The 22,311-nt window shown below is 45.6% G+C and overlaps 1 protein-coding gene across 1 annotated transcript in view; it reads right to left on the bottom strand.

Moving 5' to 3' along the window:
* Positions 1–298: 298 nt before the first annotated feature.
* Positions 299–22,311, bottom strand: part of LOC135535186 (ephrin-B2a-like) — a 25,036-nt gene continuing 3,023 nt past the window's right edge. Inside the window, exons 3-5 of the mRNA XM_064961889.1 lie at positions 12,199–12,291; positions 1,252–1,368; positions 299–702 (exon numbers count right to left, since the gene is read on the bottom strand). Coding sequence (XP_064817961.1) covers positions 299–702; positions 1,252–1,368; positions 12,199–12,291 — 614 coding nt within the window. The remainder of the gene's footprint in view (positions 703–1,251; positions 1,369–12,198; positions 12,292–22,311) is intronic.

Here is a 22,311-nt window from a genome sequence, read left to right as displayed (position 1 = left end):
CCTTTATCCATTATCTCCAAGGAAAATAAACGTGGCCCAAATGATTTGATTCTCCGGCCTTGATAATGTCTAGATTGCTCAGAAAGTGTGTTTTCTAAAAAATAAAATTAAAAGCTCACACAGTGAAGGGTTTCAAAGTAGGTGACGGACATGTTCTCGTCCTAGGCCTAAATGTGTACCGCCGCTTGGCCCACTGGCTTGGCCCACTGGCACACAGCGGCGACGTCTCCTCCTCACGGGGGACTGAACAACTCTTCACTCATTCCATTGGTCCCCTGTGAGCAGTCCCACAGGTCCCTCAGACCTTGTAGTATATATTAGTAGGACTCTGTGGAGGCATCTCCTGTACCATATAAGCAGGATGTCTGTAGTCTCCACCGACCCTCTCATGGTGCCCACAGAACACGGAGTCAGAGGGCCTCGGAGGAAACACCGCGTAGCTGGGCTCTGACCGGATGTCCTCGCTCCTCCCTCCGTAGCTGTCTCTCGTGGGCGTGGCCAGGGTGTTGAGGGACAGAGACTGTTGGACGTCCCTGTCCGGCGTGGCGTGGCGCCTGTGGTACCGCCACACCACCATCAGTAGGACCGCGATGACCAATAGGAGGAGGACGATGCCACAGGCCACGCCAACGAAGAGTCCGACCTCAGAGCCGATGGATCCACCATCTGTTGACGAGGCTCTGCCTTCTGTGTCAATGTCTCCTTCGCTGTGAGTGATTTCTGAGAGAGAGAGAGAGAGGGGGAGAGAGAGAGAGGGAGGCGAAGAGAGAGAGAGAGAGAGAGAGAGAGAGAGAGAGAGAGAGAGAGAGAGAGAGAGAGAGGAGAGAGAGAGAGAGAGAGAGAGAGAGAGAGAGAGAGAGAGAGAGAGAGACAGAGACCCAAGGGGACATCAGAGAGAGAGAGAGAGACAGAGAATGGGAGAGAGCAAGGGGACATGAGTGAGAAAGAGAGAGGGAGAATGCGAGACCGGGGGGAATTGAGAGAGAGAGAGAGAGACCAGGCGGACATAGAGAGAGAGAGAGAGAGAGAGAGAGAGAGACCAAGGGGACATGAGAGAGAGAGAGAGAGTTTTAATGCAAAGACAAAGAAAGACCTTAAGAATGATTAGATTCTCCTTGTACAGACAGAGGTCTACTGGTGTGAAGGGTAAAGGAGAGTTAAACAGAAACACATTAAGACCCCTCAGTATGTCCCCCTCTACAGTCCTATCGAATAACACTTCCCACTACATTGAGTTAAACAAATACATACCAGCGTTGTTCGTCACATCATTGTCTTTAATGGGAAGCTCCTTGTCTGGGGCCTCGGGGTGCTGAGGGGGGAACCTGGTGGGGGACTCTTCAGGGAGAGGAAGGGGTTTGGAGGAAACTAGAATAGATCAAACACACCTCATTATACTACAATACAGTATTCACACCAACAGCCAGGTCCTTATACTACAATACAGTATTCACACCAACAGCCAGGTCATTATACTACAATACAGTATTCACACCAACAGCCAGGTCATTATACTACAATACAGTATTCACACCAACAGCCAGGTCATTATACTACAATACAGTATTCACACCAACAGCCAGGTCATTATATTACAATACAATATTCACACCAACAGCCAGGTCATTATACTACAATACAGTATTCACACCAACAGCCAGGTCATTATACTACAATACAGTATTCACACCAACAGCCAGGTCATTATACTACAATACAGTATTCACACCAACAGCCAGGTCATTATACTACAATACAGTATTCACACCAACAGCCAGGTCATTATACTACAATACAGTATTCACACCAACAGCCAGGTCATTATAGTACAATACAGTATTCACACCAACAGCCAGGTCATTATACTACAATACAGTATTCACACCAACAGCCAGGTCTTTATACTACAATACAGTATTCACACCAACAGCCAGGTCATTATACTACAATACAGTATTCACACCAACAGCCAGGTCATTATACTACAGTACAGTATTCACACCAACAGCCAGGTCCTTATACTACAATACAGTATTCACACCAACAGCAAGGTCATTATACTACAATACAGTATTCACACCAACAGCCAGGTCATTATACTACAGTACAGTATTCACACCAACAGCCAGGTCATTATACGACAATACAGTATTCACACCAACAGCCAGGTCATTATATTACAATACAATATTCACACCAACAGCCAGGTCATTATACTACAATACAGTATTCACACCAACAGCCAGGTCATTAAACTACAATACAGTATTCACACCAACAGCCAGGTCTTTATACTACAATACAGTATTCACACCAACAGCCAGGTCATTATACTACAATACAGTATTCACACCAACAGCCAGGTCATTATACTACAATACAGTATTCACACCAACAGCCAGGTCATTATACTACAATACAGTATTCACACCAACAGCCAGGTCATTATACTACAATACAGTATTCACACCAACAGCCAGGTCATTATACTACAATACAGTATTCACACCAACAGCCAGGTCTTTATACTACAATACAGTATTCACACCAACAGCCAGGTCATTATACTACAATACAGTATTCACACCAACAGCCAGGTCATTATACTACAATACAGTATTCACACCAACAGCCAGGTCATTATACTACAATACAGTATTCACACCAACAGCCACGTCATTATACTACAATACCATGGTAACCTAACCTCTGGTCACCATAGTAACCTAACCGCTGGTCACCATAGTAACCTAACCTCTGGTCACCGAAGTAACCTAACCTCTGGTCACCATAGTAACCTAACCTCTGGTCACCATAGTAACCTAACCTCTGGTCACCATAGTAACCTAACCTCTGGTCACCATAGTAACCTAACCTCTGGTCACCATAGTAACCTAACCTACGTAGGTGCGCGTTGTGCCTTTTCCTTTTCAATCAGGATTACGTGTTTTGATTGCACGTCGACTCACGTTGTTTGAGCGCCCTCCAATTCTTTCCATGATCAATATTTATTTACAGACAGTGTGGTAAATGTACAGTCTATTCATAGTTAAGTTAACTTCATATTTAAATGAACTGCAACGTGATTCTCGGCCCATGTAGGCCACCTACTCATATTAGGCACGCTTGAACTCGCACACCCAACGAGGAGAGGAGAGAGAGGCTACTGGAGTTGAAGCAGCGAATTCTGTGCGTGAATAATGTGAAAAATATTCGTTTTTAATTCAATCGGGCGGCGAACGGATACAAAGCTGAATGACGACCGTTTCCAAATTATCTACAGCACAACAAAAATATGATCATCCTAAAGTCCCCTGTCTGACCATCCGAAGCATGAAAAATGCAGACCATGTCACAATGAACCCTGTCAGGACCTGCAGGTCACGCAGGAATGCAGCTGTGGAGCCAGATAGCTGCCAAAAGGTTGAACATACGTATCGTTAGGATCATAAGAGAAGCCATACATAAAGTGTTAGAATCGTAAGAAAAGCCATGCGTGAAACATGACATGTAAAAGTAGATCTGTAAATGTACAAACTCCCTATGTTAACGACTATGAATGAACATTTACATGTTGATCTGAACGTAGCTAGTCAAAGTTAGCTAGTCCATCAAGCACTAAAGGACATGAACGTAGCTAGTCGAAGTTAGCTAGTCAATCAAGCACTAAAGGACATGAACGTAGCTAGTCGAAGTTAGCTAGTCAATCAAGCACTAAAGGACATGAACGTAGCTAGTCGAAGTTAGCTAGTCAATCAGGCAACTAAAATACATGAACGTAACTAGTCAAAGTTAGCTAGTCAATCAAGCAACTAAAGGACATGAACGTAGCTCGTCGAAGTTAGCTAGTCAGTCAACTATTTAGTTTAAAATGTATATAGAGTTTATATTTAGAGGCCAGTGAGACAATTATTAGGAATCAATTTGCAAGTATGAATGTCCTGCTGTGAATCAAAAATACCCTTGCAGATGTTGAATTCACAGCAGAACATGCATACTTGTAGATGGATTCTTAATAATTGGCTCACTGGCCTCGAAATACATGTTAAACTAAATAGTTGAAGGAGCACGTGCAGGGGCTGATAGGGAAAACAGATCTGGCAATAAGAATAGGCTATAGATAGTCTTGACCATTTGGGCTTCTGAGTGGCGCAACATACTGTAACTCCATCCCTCTAATCCAACTCCATCACTCCAACACAACTCCATCTCTCCAACATAACTCCATCCCTCCAACACAACTCCATCCCTCCAACATAACTCCATCCCTCCAACATAACTCCATCCCTCCAACACAACTCCATCTCTCCAACCCAACTCCATCCCTCCAACCCAACTCCATCCCTCCAACCCAACTCCATCCCCCCCAAGATGGCGTAGCAGTAAGACGTGTCGTGTCCCTTGTCCCGTGTATATTTTGTCTTTTTTCGTTTTTACATATTTTTTTCTTCGCATATCTTTTAAAACATTTCGCTAAACCTCAGCTTCCAAATACTCTCCTTCAATCCGCCTCACCCAATGTAGCTATTTTTCTTTTTTCCTAAAGTATTTAGTATTTATATTTACTTCAGAACCGGAACCCCGCAACTGAAGCTAGCCAGCTAACTACCAGCTATGCTAGCGGTCTTCAGCTAGCCGGTCATCAGCTAACCTTTAGCACGAAAAGCTCACGCGACTCTAACCAGAGCATAACGGACCTATTTTTTATTTTTATTTTTTTACCCCCGGATTCCCGCCGCAAACGGAACATCTGGATCTTCACAACTAGTTATTTAGCTAAACCGCAACCCCGGACGATTACTGCTGGCTAGCACTTCCACCCACTTAGCCTAAAGCTAGCCCCGCCAGAGCCCCTGTGCTACCTCCGTAGGATACTCCTGGGCTACAATACCTACCACCGTAGCATACTCCTGGGCTACAATTACCCGGACCCACGACCGGTCTATCGATGTCACCGCATGAAGAGGAATAAACAGACTCACACCATCGCGACGTCCCCCAAAGGCTAACTCTCTAGCCCTTGCTATCTCCCTGCTTGCTATTTCGGCCTGCTAACTGCCAGCTTGTTTAGCCCCGGTCCGCTAACTGCTACCTTGTTTAGCCCCGGCCTACTAACTGTTAGCTTGTTAGCACAGGCCTGCTAACCCGTCTGAATCGCCTCGTCCCAAACACTCACTGGACCCATATTTACTCTTTATCTCTTTCCGATTTTTTATTTGTTTATACATTCCGGTAACCTGCCTCACCCAATGTGATACGGAATCGCTATTATTGTTAATTTTTAGAACACACTCAAGAACCTCCAGAAGCTAACTAGCTAACTAGCTACAAGCTATTTAGTCATTGTTATTATTTTTTTGTTTAACCTGGATAACACTCACTAATCCAGCTTCCCTGCCCCCTGGACACTGATCAACTGGCTACATAGCTGATGCACGCTGGACTGTCCATTAATCACGGTACCTCATTCTGCTTGTTTATGTTTTATCTGTCGGCCCGTTGCCTAGTCAACGCCATTTTACCTGCTGTTGTTGTGCTAGCTGATTAGCTGTTGTTGTCTCACCTACTGTTTAAGCTAGCTTTCCAAATTCAACACCTGTGATTACTGTATGCCTCGCTGTATGTCTCTCTCAAATGTCAATATGCCTTGTATACTGTTGTTCAGGTTAGTTATCATTGTTTTAGTTCACAATGGAGCGCCTAGTTCCACTCTTCATACCCCTGATACCTCCTTTGTCCCACCTCCCACACATGCGGTGACCTCACCCATTACAACTAGCATGTCCAGAGATACAACCTCTCTCATCATCACCCAGTGCCTGGGCTTACCTCCGCTGTACCCGCACCCCACCATACCCCTGTCTGCGCATTATGCCCTGAATATATTCTACCATGCCCAGAAACCTGCTCCTCTTATTCTCTGTCCCCAATGCTCTAGGCGACCAGTTTTGATAGCCTTTAGCCGCACCCTCATACTACTCCTTCTCTGTTCCGCGGGTGATGTGGAGGTAAACCCAGGCCCTGCATGTCCCCAGGCACCCTCATTTGTTGACTTCTGTGATCGAAAAAGCCTTGGTCTCATGCATGTCAACATCAGAAGCCTCCTCCCTAAGTTTATTTTACTCACCGCTTTAGCACACTCTGCTAACCCTGATGTCCTTGCCGTGTCTGAGTCCTGGCTCAGGAAGGCCACCAAAAACTCTGAGATTTCCATACCCAACTATAACATCTTCCGTCAAGATAGAACTGCCAAAGGGGGAGGAGTTGCAGTCTACTGCAGAGATAGCTTGCAAAGTAATGTCATACTTTCCAGGTCCATACCCAAACAGTTCGAACTACTAATTCTGAAAATTACTCTCTCCAGAAATAAGTCGCTCACTGTTGCCGCCTGCTACCGACCCCCTCAGCTCCCAGCTGTGCCCTGGACACCATTTGTGAATTGATTGCCCCCATCTAGCTTCAGAGTTTGTTCTGTTAGGTGACCTAAACTGGGATATGCTTAACACCCCGGCAGTCCTACAATCTAAGCTAGATGCCCTCAATCTCACACAAATCATCAAGGAACCCACCAGGTACAACCCTAACTCTGTAAGCAAGGGCACCCTCATAGACGTCATCCTGACCAACTGTCCCTCCAAATACACCTCCACTGTCTTCAATCAGGATCTCAGCGACCACTGCCTCATTGCCTGTATCCGCTACGGAGCCGCAGTCAAACGACCACCCCTCATCACTGTCAAACGCTCCCTAAAACACTTCTGTGAGCAGGCCTTTCTAATCGACCTGGCCCGGGTACCCTGGAAGGACATTGACCTCATCCCGTCAGTTGAGGATGCCTGGTCATTCTTTAAGAGTAACTTCCTCACCATTTTAGATAAGCATGCTCCGTTCAAAAAATGCAGAACTAAGAACAGATATAGCCCTTGGTTCACTCCAGACCTGACTGCCCTCGACCAGCACAAAAACATCCTGTGGCGGACTGCAATAGCATCGAACAGTCCCCGCGATATGCAACTGTTCAGGGAAGTCCGGAACCAATACACGCAGTCAGTCAGGAAAGCTAAGGCCAGCTTCTTCAGGCAGAAGTTTGCATCCTGTAGCTCCAACTCCAAAAAGTTCTGGGACACTGTGAAGTCCATGGAGAACAAGAGCACCTCCTCCCAGCTGCCCACTGCACTGAGGCTAGGGAACACGGTCACCACCGACAAATCCATGATTATTGAAAACTTCAACAAGCATTTCTCAACGGCTGGCCATGCCTTCCGCCTGGCTACTCCAACCTCGACCAACAGCTCCGGCCCCCCGCAGCTCCTCGCCCAAGCCTCTCCAGGTTCTCCTTTACCCAAATCCAGATAGCAGATGTTCTGAAAGAGCTGCAAAACCTGGACCCGTATAAATCAGCTGGGCTTGACAATCTGGACCCTCTATTTCTGAAACTATCCGCCGCCATTGTCGCAACCCCTATTACCAGCCTGTTCAACCTCTCTTTCATATCGTCTGAGATCCCCAAGGATTGAAAGCTGCCGCAGTCATCCCCCTCTTCAAAGGGGGAGACACCCTGGACCCAAACTGTTACAGACCTATATCCATTCTGCCTTGCCTATCTAAGGTCTTCGAAAGCCAAGTCAACAAACAGGTCACTGACCATCTCGAATCCCACCGTACCTTCTCCGCTATGCAATCTGGTTTCCGAGCCGGTCACGGGTGCACCTCAGCCACACTCAAGGTACTAAACGACATCATAACCGCCATCGATAAAAGACAGTACTGTGCAGCCGTCTTCATCGACCTTGCCAAGGCTTTCGACTCTGTCAATCACCATATTCTTATCGGCAGACTCAGCAGCCTCGGTTTTTCGGATGACTGCCTTGCCTGGTTCACCAATTACTTTGCAGACAGAGTTCAGTGTGTCAAATCGGAGGGCATGCTGTCTGGTCCCCTGGCAGTCTCTATGGGGGTGCCACAGGGTTCAATCCTCGGGCCGACTCTTTTCTCTGTATATATCAATGATGTTGCTCTTGCTGCGGGCGATTCCCTGATCCACCTCTACGCAGACGACACCATTCTATATACTTTCGGCCCGTCATTGGACACTGTGCTATCTAACCTCCAAACGAGCTTCAATGCCATACAACACTCCTTCCGTGGCCTCCAACTGCTCTTAAACGCTAGTAAAACCAAATGCATGCTTTTCAACCGATCGCTGCCTGCACCCGCTTGCCCGACTAGCATCACCACACTGGATGGTTCCGACCTTGAATATGTGGACACCTATAAGTACCTAGGTGTCTGGCTAGACTGCAAACTCTCCTTCCAGACCCATATCAAATATCTCCAATCGAAAATCAAATCAAGAGTCGGCTTTCTATTCCGTAACAAAGCCTCCTTCACTCACGCTGCCAAGCTTACCCTAGTAAAACTGACTATCCTACCGATCCTCGACTTCGGCGATGTCATCTACAAAATTGCTTCCAACACTCTTCTCAGCAAACTGGATGCAGTTTATCACAGTGCCATCCGTTTTGTCACTAAAGCACCTTATACTACCCACCACTGCGACTTGTATGCTCTAGTCGGCTGGCCCTCGCTACATATTCGTCGCAAGACCCACTGGCTCCAGGTCGTCTACAAGGCCATGCTAGGTAAAGCTCCGCCTTATCTCAGTTCACTGGTCACGATGGCAACACCCATCCGTAGCACGCGCTCCAGCAGGTGTATCTCACTGATCATCCCTAAAGCCAACACCTCATTCGGCCGCCTTTCGTTCCAGTACTCTGCTGCCTGTGACTGGAACGAATTGCAAAAATCGCTGAAGTTGGAGACCTTTATCTCCCTCACCAACTTCAAACATCAGCTATCTGAGCAACTAACCGATCGCTGCAGCTGTACATAATCTATTGGTAAATAGCCCACCCATTTCCACCTACCTCATCCCCACAGTTTTTATTTATTTACTTTTCTGCTCTTTTGCACACCAATATCTCTACCTGTACATGACCATTTATCAATCCAGTGTTAATCTGCAATATTGTAATTATTCGCCTACCTCCTCATGCCTTTTGCACACATTGTATATAGACTCCCCTTTTTTTTCTACTGTGTTATTGACTTGTTAATTGTTTACTCCATGTGTAACTCTGTGTTGTCTGTTCACACTGCTATGCTTTATCTTGGCCAGGTCGCAGTTGTAAATGAGAACTTGTTCTCAACTAGCCTACCTGGTTAAATAAAGGTTAAATAAAATAAAATTAAAAAAAATCCCTCCAACCCAACTCCATCCCTCCAACCCAACTCCATCCCTCCAACCCAACTCCATCCCTCCAACATAACTCCATCCCTCCAACCCAACTCCATCCCTCCAACCCAACTCCATCCCTCCAACCCAACTCCATCCCTCCAACATAACTCCATCCCTCCAACATAACTCCATCCCTCCAACCCAACTCCATCCCTCCAACATAACTCCATCCCTCCAACCCAACTCCATCCCTCCAACCCAACTCCATCCCTCCAACCCAACTCCATCCCTCCAACCCAACTCCATCCCTCTAATCCAACTCCATCCCTCCAACCCAACTCCATCCCTCTAATCCAACTCCATCCCTCTAATCCAACTCCATCCCTCCAACATAACTCCATCCCTCCAACATAACTCCATCCCTCCAACATAACTCCATCCCTCCAACACAACTCCATCTCTCCAACCAAACTCCATCCCTCCAACCCAACTCCATCCCTCCAACATAACTCCATCCCTCCAACATAACTCCATCCCTCCAACATAACCCCATCCCTCCAACATAACTCCATCCCTCCAACATAACTCCATCCCTCCAACATAACTCCATCCCTCCAACCCAACTCCATCCCTCCAACCCAACTCCATCCCTCCAACCCAACTCCATCCCTCCAACCCAACTCCATCCCTCCAACATAACTCCATCCCTCCAACATAACTCCATCCCTCCAACATAACTCCATCCCTCCAACATAACTCCATCCCTCCAACATAACTCCATCCCTCCAACATAACTCCATCCCTCCAACATAACTCCATCCCTCCAACATAACTCCATCCCTCCAACATAACTCCATCTCTCCAACATAACTCCATCCCTCCAACATAACTCCATCCCTCCAACATAACTCCATCCCTCCAACATAACGCCATCCCTCCAACATAACTCCATCCCTCCAACATAACTCCATCCCTCCAACATAACGCCATCCCTCCAACATAACTCCATCCCTCCAACATAACTCCATCCCTCCAACCCAACTCCATCTCTCCAACATAACTCCATCCCTCCAACATAACTCCATCCCTCCAACATAACGCCATCCCTCCAACATAACTCCATCCCTCCAACATAACTCCATCCCTCCAACATAACTCCATCCCTCCAACATAACTCCATCCCTCCAACATAACTCCATCCCTCCAACCCAACTCCATCCCTCCAACATAACTCCATCCCTCCAACATAACTCCATCCCTCCAACACAACTCCATCTCTCCAACCAAACTCCATCCCTCCAACCCAACTCCATCCCTCCAACATAACTCCATCCCTCCAACATAACTCCATCCCTCCAACATAACCCCATCCCTCCAACATAACTCCATCCCTCCAACATAACTCCATCCCTCCAACATAACTCCATCCCTCCAACATAACTCCATCCCTCCAACATAACTCCATCCCTCCAACATAACTCCATCCCTCCAACCCAACTCCATCCCTCCAACATAACTCCATCCCTCCAACATAACGCCATCCCTCCAACATAACGCCATCCCTCCAACATAACTCCATCCCTCCAACATAACTCCATCCCTCCAACATAACTCCATCCCTCCAACATAACGCCATCCCTCCAACATAACGCCATCCCTCCAACATAACTCCATCCCTCCAACATAACTCCATCCCTCCAACATAACTCCATCCCTCCAACATAACTCCATCCCTCCAACATAACTCCATCCCTCCAACATAACTCCATCCCTCCAACATAACTCCATCCCTCCAACATAACTCCATCCCTCCAACATAACTCCATCCCTCCAACATAACGCCATCCCTCCAACATAACTCCATCCCTCCAACATAACTCCATCCCTCCAACATAACGCCATCCCTCCAACATAACGCCATCCCTCCAACATAACTCCATCCCTCCAACATAACTCCATCCCTCCAACATAACTCCATCCCTCCAACATAACTCCATCCCTCCAACATAACTCCATCCCTCCAACATAACTCCATCCCTCCAACCCAACTCCATCCCTCCAACATAACTCCATCCCTCCAACATAACTCCATCCCTCCAACCCAACTCCATCCCTCCAACATAACTCCATCCCTCCAACATAACTCCATCCCTCCAACTCCAACTCCATCCCTCCAACCCAACTCCATCCCTCCAGTTAAATAAAGGTGAAATAAAAATAAATAAATAACTCCATCCCTTCTTTCATTCAGGTATTGTATGTGTGTTAGGGCAGCAGCAACACAGGTAGTCTACATTCTAGTTAATTACCATAGGCCTTGTAAAATATCTAGACGAGCTGACTAACGAGCGGATTTACATGAATCATCAAGGATCAGCTGATCAGCCACGTTTCCTGGCGTCAGTCATGTGACTGCAACTGGCTTGTTTACAGTTTGTGATGCTGATGAGTGTTGATGCAGAAATACATAGTCCTCTGTTCAAAATATTTATTTTGGTTATGAATTATGTAAACAGGGAGGTTGGTGCCCTTTTTTTCTCTCAATTTGAACACTTGCCCCCTTAAAGGTCTGTGTACGGCCCTGCCCTGGTATGTCTGTCACACTCTCTACCCGTATCATGATGTATCAGACACAGGTGATAAACAGCAAACCCTTCAGAAACACTCTCTCAAGTATTCATATAAACTCTCATTCTATCAATGTCTTTCTTCCCCACACAGACAAGCACACACACACAGACAAACACACACACAGACACACAGACACACAGACACAGACACAGAGACAGAGACAGACACAGACACAGACAAACACACACACAGACTCAGAGACACAGACAAACACACACACACACACAGACAGAGACACAGAGACACACACACAACACAATACACACACAACACAATGCACACACACAGACCGAGACACACACACAGCACAATACACACACATAACTTACTCTGTCCTACTCTCAGTACCAGCTTCATGGATGTGGATCTACACACCCCTCCATCAGTGTTGTCCAGCCCCTGTAGAGAGCTGGTGGAGGTCGCTGAGAAAGAGAGGGAGGGGGGGAGGGAGGGAGGGAGGGAGGGGGGGGAGGGAGGGAGGGAAAGAGAGAGAGGGAGAGAGGGAGGGAAAGAGAGAGAGAGGGAGGGAGGGAGGGAAAGAGAGAGAGAGGGAGGGAGGGAAAGAGAGAGAGAGAGAGGGAGGGAAAGAGAGAGAGAGGGAGGGAAAGAGGGCGAGAGGGAGGGGAAGAGAGCGAGAGGGAGGGAAAGAGAGTGAGAGGGAGGGAAAGAGAGCGAGAGGGAGGGAAAGAGAGAGAGAGAGGGAGGGAAAGAGGGCGAGAGGGAGGGAAAGAGAGCAAGAGGGAGGGAAAGAGAGAGAGAGGGAGGGAAAGAGAGAGAAGGAGGGAAAGAGAGAGAGAGGGAGGGAAAGAGAGCGAGAGGGAGGGAAAGAGAGAGAGAGGGAGGGAAAGAGAGAGAGAGGGAGGGAAAGAGAGCGAGAGGGAGGGAAAGAGAGAGAGAGGGAGGGAAAGAGAGAGGGAGGGAGGGAAAGAGAGAGAGGGAGGGAAAGAGAGAGAGAGGGGTGGAGGGAGAGCGAGAGGGAGGGAAAGAGAGAGAGAGGGAGGGAAAGAGAGAGAGAGGGAGGGAAAGAGAGCGAGAGGGAGGGAAAGAGTGAGGGAGGGAGGGAAAGAGAGGGAGAGGGAGGGAAAGAGAGCGAGAGGGAGGGAAAGAGAGCGAGAGGGAGGGGAAGAGTGAGGGAGGGTGGGAGAGGGAGGGAGGGAAAGAGAGGGAGGGAAAGAGAGAGAGAGAGAGAGGGAAAGAGAGAGAGAGGGAGGGAAAGAGAGCGAGAGGGAGGGAAAGAGTGAGGGAGGGAGGGAGAGGGAGGGAAAGAGAGGGAGAGGGAGGGAAAGAGAGCGAGAGGGAGGGGAAGAGTGAGGGAGGGAGAGGGAGGGAGGGAGGGAGGGACAACATTGAATAGATAAATAGTAAACATATCCCGGCTTCAGCACTTGTCAGTATTTGCTATTCAGACTTGCCTTAACGCCTTGATCACACCGATAGTGTCTTTGCGTTTTGGGACACCGGAAGTACATTACTTTCCAATGGAACTCTGCGTTAGCCTTTTGCAGCATTGCGTTGCAGAGCCAGTTGCGGTGCGTTCTGTGTAGTGCATACATTTGGATTGATCGAATGTACTCCTCCAATTGTATGCAGTGATGGCTTGACAGAAATAGTAGCAGAAGGTGAATGTTGAACTTTGCCTACACCATTTTGCGCGTAAAATGCTGTAGGTGTGATCAAGACATTATCCAGTTGTGTTAACGCGCTCTGCGAGTGTGGCTACCTTGCGCACTCGGAATACATTTAATTCAACCGCTGAAAACCTTCCCACGAGCCCAACAGTTTTTCTCTTGGAGTTTTCAATCAATGGGGGTTTTCAATACGTTTATCTTAAGCCATCCCTTTAAATATGGTATACCTTTTAATTTGAATTTTGTCCACAGACTCAATAGGGGCGGCCTAGTTAAAATAAATACAATAAATACAAATAGAACGGGATCAGAATATAGGGATCCATTTTTTTATTTTATTTTATTTTATTTCTCCTTTATTTAACCAGGTTGGCAAGTTGAGAATAAGTTCTCATTTGAACCTGCGACCTGGCCAAGATAAAGTGTAGCAGTTCGACACAAACAACAACACAGAGTTACACATGGAATAAACAAACATACAGTCAATAATACAGTAGAACAAAAGAAAACAAAAAGTCTATATACAGTGAGTGCAAATGAGGTAAATTAACGAGAGAAAGCCATCTAAATATATGCATATTTGTCTCCGTTTCAGCACCAACTGGTAGATTTAAAAATACTCTGATTTTGTAGATTATTTGGGCACATTTCAGCAGTGGTGGGAAAAGTTCCCAGTTTGTCAGACTTGGGTAAAAGTAAAGATACCTTATTATAAAATGACTCAAGTAAAAGTGAAAGTCACACAGTAAAATACTACTTGAGTAAAAGTTTTAAAGTATTTGGTTTTAAATATACTTAATAAGTATCCAAAGTAAATGTAATCGCAAAAATATACTTAAGTATCAAAAGTAAAAATCATTTAAAATGACTTCTATTAGGCAATCCTAACAGGCACAATGTTCTTGTTTTTTAAATATGGTCACTCAGGCATAGTTTATGGATGTGCTCTGTTTAGTGAGTCCTCCAGATCAGAGGCAGTGTCCAGGGATGTGCTCTGTTTAGTGAGTCCTCCAGATCAGAGGCAGTAGAGATGACCAGGGATGTGCTCTGTTTAGTGAGTCCTCCAGATCAGAGGCAGTAGGGATGACCAGGGATGTTCTCTGTTTAGTGAGTCCTCCAGATCAGAGGCAGTGTCCAGGGATGTGCTCTGTTTAGTGAGTCCTCCAGATCAGAGGCAGTGTCCAGGGATGTGCTCTGTTTAGTGAGTCCTCCAGATCAGAGGCAGTGTCCAGGGATGTGCTCTGTTTAGTGAGTCCTCCAGATCAGAGGCAGTGTCCAGGGATGTGCTCTGTTTAGTGAGTCCTCCAGATCAGAGGCAGTGTCCAGGGATGTTCTCTGTTTAGTGAGTCCTCCAGATCAGAGGCAGTGTCCAGGGATGTGCTCTGTTTAGTGAGTCCTCCAGATCAGAGGCAGTGTCCAGGGATGTGCTCTGTTTAGTGAGTCCTCCAGATCAGAGGCAGTGTCCAGGGATGTGCTCTGTTTAGTGAGTCCTCCAGATCAGAGGCAGTGTCCAGGGATGTGCTCTGTTTAGTGAGTCCTCCAGATCAGAGGCAGTGTCCAGGGATGTGCTCTGTTTAGTGAGTCCTCCAGATCAGAGGCAGTGTCCAGGGATGTTCTCTGTTTAGTGAGTCCTCCAGATCAGAGGCAGTGTCCAGGGATGTGCTCTGTTTAGTGAGTCCTCCAGATCAGAGGCAGTGTCCAGGGATGTGCTCTGTTTAGTGAGTCCTCCAGATCAGAGGCAGTGTCCAGGGATGTTCTCTTGATAAGTGTGTGAATTGGACCATTTTCCTGTCCGGCTACGCATTCCAAATATTCTACTACTACTACTACTACGTAGTTTAAAGTATTTTTACCGAACTACTTTACACCACGGAATCTTAGGGTTGGGAAAGTATGTATGAATCATTCAAATGGTTTGGAGAGCCTTTACGTACGAAATATATTGATGAATAAAAAAATACAGCGGGTTGATTCACCCTGAAAGTTGTCGTGTCCACGTTCAATCCATGACATATTGGAAGGTGGAAACATTTGTAGAATAGGGGGTTGAACAATAATCCTATAAATCTCCCCGAATTATCACTAATCATGGGAACTGTATAACAACGGTCCAGGCGTCGTGAACGGAGCACCAGGCTCCAGGTTTAACCTGCTAAGTGTTGTCTGAGTTTCATCAGGATTAAAATAGGCTACATGTTGTACATTATTTGCACAACGTTAGCCTGATATGATCCCACTAATGCTAGCGAACCTCGGGAACAACTACACAGACGTGACAGACGTGACAGACGTGACAGATGAAAGAAAACCCACAAAATAAATGTATGTGGGTTTTTACTGACGGTGGCTCCCGATAGTAGATCATATTTAACCCGATACAAACGGAGAAAAATAAAACGGAGAAAAAGCCCGGGCATATAATTAAAACGTACCAAAGCGCACACATCAACTCGGCAGGTTCAACCCTACAGAAGACTATAGATTGAGCGCCCAAATGTCATCCACGTAAATGATAAAGGGCACAAAAAAATGAAAATGAGCCTATTTTCACTGTGGAAAAAGGGGGTCGCCATACATATCATGTTGATATGATTTTCAGTTTGCTTCCATACAACTGGTTTCACATTCGGCTCCAGGGATTATAAAGAAAGACAATCTAAAACAATCGAGATGTGTATTTACAATCCCCTTCTCCAAACAGATGACTAATGTACATACCTCTTATCAATACCTCTTATCAATACCTCTTATCAATAGATCTCATCAGTAGGTAATGACAGTGCATGGTGAATGGTGTCTGATTTACCTAGCTCTTATCAATAGATCTCATCAGTAGGTAATGACAGTGCATGGTGAATGGTGTCTGATTTACCTAGCTCTTATCAATAGATCTCATCAGTAGGTAATGACAGTGCATGGTGAATGGTGTCTGATTTACCTAGCTCTTATCAATAGATCTCATCAGTAGGTAATGACAGTGCATGGTGAATGTTGTCTGATTTACCTAGCTCTTATCAACAGATCTCATCAGTAGGTAATGACAGTGCATGGTGAATGGTGTCTGATTTACCTAGCTCTTATCAATAGATCTCATCAGTAGGTAATGACAGTGCATGGTGAATGGTGTCTGATTTACCTAGCTCTTATCAACAGATCTCATCAGTAGGTAATGACAGTGCATGGTGAATGGTGTCTGATTCACCTAGCTCTTATCAACAGATCTCATCAGTAGGTAATGACAGTGCATGGTGAATGGTGTCTGATTTACCTAGCTCTTATCAATAGATCTCATCAGTAGGTAATGACAGTGCATGGTGAATGGTGTCTGATTCACCTAGCTCTTATCAATAGATCTCATCAGTAGGTAATGACAGTGCATGGTGAATGGTGTCTGATTTACCTAGCTCTTATCAATAGATCTCATCAGTAGGTAATGACAGTGCATGGTGAATGGTGTCTGATTTACCTAGCTCTTATCAATAGATCTCATCAGTAGGTAATGACAGTGCATGGTGAATGGTGTCTGATTCACCTAGCTCTTATCAACAGATCTCATCAGTAGGTAATGACAGTGCACGGTGAATGGTGTCTGATTTACCTAGCTCTTATCAATAGATCTCATCAGTAGGTAATGACAGTGCATGGTGAATGGTGTCTGATTTACCTAGCTCTTATCAATAGATCTCATCAGTAGGTAATGACAGTGCATGGTGAATGGTGTCTGATTTACCTAGCTCTTATCAATAGATCTCATCAGTAGGTAATGACAGTGCATGGTGAATGGTGTTATTTCTATCAGGAAAAATAAAGTCCATGTTTTTCCAAACTTGGAACCGGCAGGTTCACGATACGTTCCTCACGCACATTCTTGCTCTCTCTCGAACACACACACACACACACACACACACACACACACACACACACACACACACACACACACACACACACACACACACACACACACACACACACACACACACACACACACACACACACACACACACACACACACACACACACACACACACACACACCCCATTAGGACCATTTGGTTCAGATGACAGCTTCTCATGCTTCTAGCTAGGTTGCCATGAGAGCTCACGTCATATCTGTCTCATGCTGTTAAAAGCATTGTGTGATTTGGGGCATGTAAGCTCTTAGAATCACAGTGTCTGCCGTCCATGGAGGAGTAGCACTGTCAGAGAGTCTCAGAGCCCTGGGAGGTAGAGGAGGAGACAAGGGGGGAAGAGGATGAGGAGGAGGAGGACTGTCAGGAGGAGGAGGAAGAGCACTGTCAGAGAGTCTCAGAGCCCTGGGAGGTAGGGGAGGAGAGGAGGAGGAGGAGGAGGAGGAGGAGGAGGAGGTGCACTGTCAGAGAGTCTCAGAGCCCTGGGAGGTAGGGGAGGAGACAAGGGGAGAAGAGGAGGAGGAGGAGGAGGAGGAGACGAGGGGTAAAGTTACAGTACATGGTGAGACTAGCTCTCTGGATACTTCCCAAATAGCTCCCTGTTCCCTATATAGAGTGCACTACTTTTGAAAGCTCTGGTCTAAAGTAGTACACTATATATAGGGAATAGGGTCCTATAGGGTCTGGTCTAAAGTAGTGCACTATATATAGGGAATAGGGTTCTATAGGGCTCTGGTCTAAAGTAGTACACTATATATAGGGAATAGGGTTCTATAGGGCTCTGGTCTAAAGTAGTGCACTACATAGGGAATAGGGTTCTATAGGGCTCTGGTCTAAAGTAGTGCACTACATAGGGAATAGGGTTCTATAGGGCTCTGGTCTAAAGTAGTGCACTATATAGGGAATAGGGTTCTATAGGGCTCTGGTCTAAAGTAGTGCACTATATAGGGAATAGGGTTCTATAGGGCTCTGGTCTAAAGTAGTACACTATATATAGGGAATAGGGTTCTATAGGGCTCTGGTCTAAAGTAGTACACTATATATAGGGAATAGGGTTCTATAGGGTCTGGTCTAAAGTAGTACACTATATATAGGGAATAGGCTTCTATAGGGCTCTGGTCTAAAGTAGTACACTATATAGGGAATCGGGTTCTATAGGGCTCTGGTCTAAAGTAGTACACTATATATAGGGAATAGGGTTCTATAGGGTCTGGTCTAAAGTAGTGCACTATATAGGGAATAGGGTTCTATAGGGCTCTGGTCTAAAGTAGTGTACTGGAAAGGGTTCTATAGGGCTCTGGTCTAAAGTAGTGCACTATATAGGGAATAGGGTTCTATAGGGCTCTGGTCTAAAGTAGTGCACTATATATAGGGAATAGGGTTCTATACGGCTCTGGTCTAAAGTAGTGTACTATATATAGGGAATAGGGTTCTATAGGGTCTGGTCTAAAGTAGTGCACTATATAGGGAATAGGGTTCTATAGGGCTCTGGTCTAAAGTAGTGCACTATATAGGGAATAGGGTTCTATAGGGCTCTGGTCTAAAGTAGTACACTATATAGGGAATAGGGTTCTATAGGGCCCTGGTCTAAAGTAGTGCACTATATAGGGAATAGGGTTCTATAGGGCTCTGGTCTAAAGTAGTGGACTATGTAGGGAATAGTTTTCTATAGGGTCTGGTCTAAAGTAGTGCACTATATAGGGAATAGGGTTCTATAGGGCTCTGGTCTAAAGTAGTGCACTATATATAGGGAATAGGGTTCTATAGGGCTCTGGTCTAAAGTAGTGCACTATATAGGGAATAGGGTTCTATAGGGCCCTGGTCTAAAGTAGTGCACTATATAGGGAATAGGGTTCTATAGGGACCTGGTCTAAAGTAGTGCACTATATAGGGAATAGGGTTCTATAGGGCTCTGGTCTAAAGTAGTGCACTATATAGGGAATAGGGTTCTATAGGGCTCTGGTCTGAAGTAGTGCACTATATAGGGAATAGGGTTCTATAGGGTCTGGTCTAAAGTAGTGCACTATATATAGGGAATAGGGTTCTATAGGGTCTGGTCTAAAGTAGTGCACTATATAGGGAATAGGGTTCTATAGGGCTCTGGTCTAAAGTAGTGGACTATGTAGGGAATAGTTTTCTATAGGGTCTGGTCTAAAGTAGTGCACTATATAGGGAATAGGGTTCTATAGGGCTCTGGTCTAAAGTAGTGCACTATATATAGGGAATAGGGTTCTATAGGGCTCTGGTCTAAAGTAGTGCACTATATAGGGAATAGGGTTCTATAGGGCCCTGGTCTAAAGTAGTGCACTATATAGGGAATAGGGTTCTATAGGGACCTGGTCTAAAGTAGTGCACTATATAGGGAATAGGGTTCTATAGGGCTCTGGTCTAAAGTAGTGCACTATATAGGGAATAGGGTTCTATAGGCTCTGGTCTAAAGTAGTGCACTACATAGGGAATAGGGTTCTATAGGGCTCTGGTCTAAAGTAGTGCACTACATAGGGAAAGGGTTCTATAGGGTCTGGTCTAAAGTAGTGCACTATATATAGGGAATAGGGTTCTATAGGGCTCTGGTCTAAAGTAGTGCACTACATAGGGAAAGGGTTCTATAGGGTCTGGTCTAAAGTAGTGCACTATATAGGGAATAGGGTTCTATAGGGTCTGGTCTAAAGTAGTGCACTATATAGGGAATAGGGTTCTATAGGGCTCTGGTCTAAAGTAGTGCACTATATAGGGAATAGGGTTCTATAGGGCTCTGGTCTAAAGTAGTGCACTACATAGGGAATAGGGTTCTATAGGGTCTGGTCTAAAGTAGTGCACTACATAGGGAACAGGGTTCTATTTGGGATGCAGTATTTCTCTCATGCTACACTGGGCTTGAAGACGCACAGAGACGCTGCCTGGTTGACCAACATGTCCATGATAACACAACCACTGCTGAACTAGATGACAGGATAGCAGGCGGCCAGGGAAGATGGCAGTTTCCTCTGAACAGACATGAGTACTTGTCTATACAGTCGATACTGTTTACAGTGGCTTGTGAAAGTGTTCAACCCCCTTGGTTTTGTTGCCTTACAAACTGGAATTAAAATACATTGGGGGGGGGGGGGTTGTATCATATGATTTCACAACATGCCTACCACTTTGAAGATGCAAAATATTTTTTATTGTGAAACAAACGAGATAGTAGACAAAAAAAAAACTGAAAACTTGAACGTGCATAACTAATCACCCCCACAAAGTCAATACTTTGTAGAGTCACCTTTTGCAGCAATTATAGCTGCAAGTCTCTTGGGGTATGTCTCTATAAGCTTGGCACATCGAGCCAATGGGATTTTTGACCATTCTTCAAGGCAAAACTGCTCCAGCTCCATCAAGTTGGATGGGTTTTGCTGGTGTACAGCAATCTTTAAGTCATACCACAGATTCTCAATTGTATTGAGGTCTGGGTTTTGACTAGGCCATTCCAAGGCATTTAAATGTTTCCCCTTAAACAACTCAAGTGCTGCTTAGGGTCATTGTCCTGCTGGAAGGTGAACCTCCGTCCCAGACTCAAATCTCTGGAAGACTGAATCAGGTTTCCCTCAAGAATTTCCCTGTATTTAGCGCCAGCTATCATTCCTTCAATTCTGAACAGTTTCCCTGACGATGAATAACATCCCCACAGCATGATGCTGCCACCACCATGCTTCACTGGGGATGCTGTTCTCGGGGTGATGAGAGGTGTTGGGTTTGTGCCAGCGTTTTCCTTGATGGCCAAAAAGCTCAATTTTAGTCTTATCTGACCAGAGATCCTTCCTCCATATGTTTGGGGAGTCTCCCACATGCCTTTTGGCAAACACCAAATGTGTTTGCTTATATTTTTATTTTAGCAATGGCTTTTTTCTGGCCACTCCCCCGTAAAGCCCAGCTCTGTGGAGTGTACGGCTTCAAGTGGTCCTATGGACAGATACTCCAATCTCGAATGTGGAGCTTTGCAGCTCCTTCAGGGTTATCTTTGGTCTCTTTGTTGGCTCTCTGATTAATGCCCTCCTTGCCTGGTCTGTGAGTTTTGGTCTCTTGGCAAGTTTGTTGTTGTTCCATATATATATATTTTTTAATAATATATTTGATGGTGCTCTGTGGGATGTTCAAAGTTTCTGATATTTTTTTATAACCCAACCCTGATCTGTACTTCTCCACAACTTTGTCCCTGGCCGGTTTGGAGAGTTCCTTGGTCTTCATAGTGCCGCTTGCTTAGTGGTGTTGCAGACTCTGGGGCCTTTCAGAACAGGTGTATATATACTGAGATCATGTGACACTTAGATTGCACACAGGTGGACTTTATTTAAATAATTATGTGACTTCTGAAGGTTTCATCAGATCTTATTTAGGGGCTTCATAGCAAAGGAGGTGAATAGATATCCACCACTTTTCAGTTGTGGTTTTTTCTCTAAAAACGGTCAACAAAATGGACTCTCAACACAATGGACTCTCAACACAATGGACTCTCAACACAATGGACTCTCAACACAACGGACTCTCAACACAACGGACTCTCAACACAATGGACTCTCAACACAACGGACTCTCAACACAATGGACTCTCAACACAATGGACTCTCAACACAATGGACTCTCAACACAATGGACTCTCAACACAATGGACTCTCAACACAATGGACTCTCAACACAACGGACTCTCAACACAACGGACTCTCAACACAACGGACTCTCAACACAATGGACTCTCAACACAATGGACTCTCAACACAATGGACTCTCAACACAATGGACTCTCAACACAATGGACTCTCAACACAATGGACTCTCAACACAATGGTCTCTCAACACAACGGACTCTCAACACAACGGACTCTCAACACAACGGTCTCTCAACACAATGGACTCTCAACACAATGGACTCT

This window comes from Oncorhynchus masou, unplaced genomic scaffold, assembly GCF_036934945.1.
Source record: "Oncorhynchus masou masou isolate Uvic2021 unplaced genomic scaffold, UVic_Omas_1.1 unplaced_scaffold_459, whole genome shotgun sequence".
Classification (NCBI taxonomy): domain Eukaryota; kingdom Metazoa; phylum Chordata; class Actinopteri; order Salmoniformes; family Salmonidae; genus Oncorhynchus; species Oncorhynchus masou.
The sequence above is the reverse complement of the archived record's forward strand: the minus strand, read 5'-3'. Positions and strand labels throughout refer to the sequence as shown.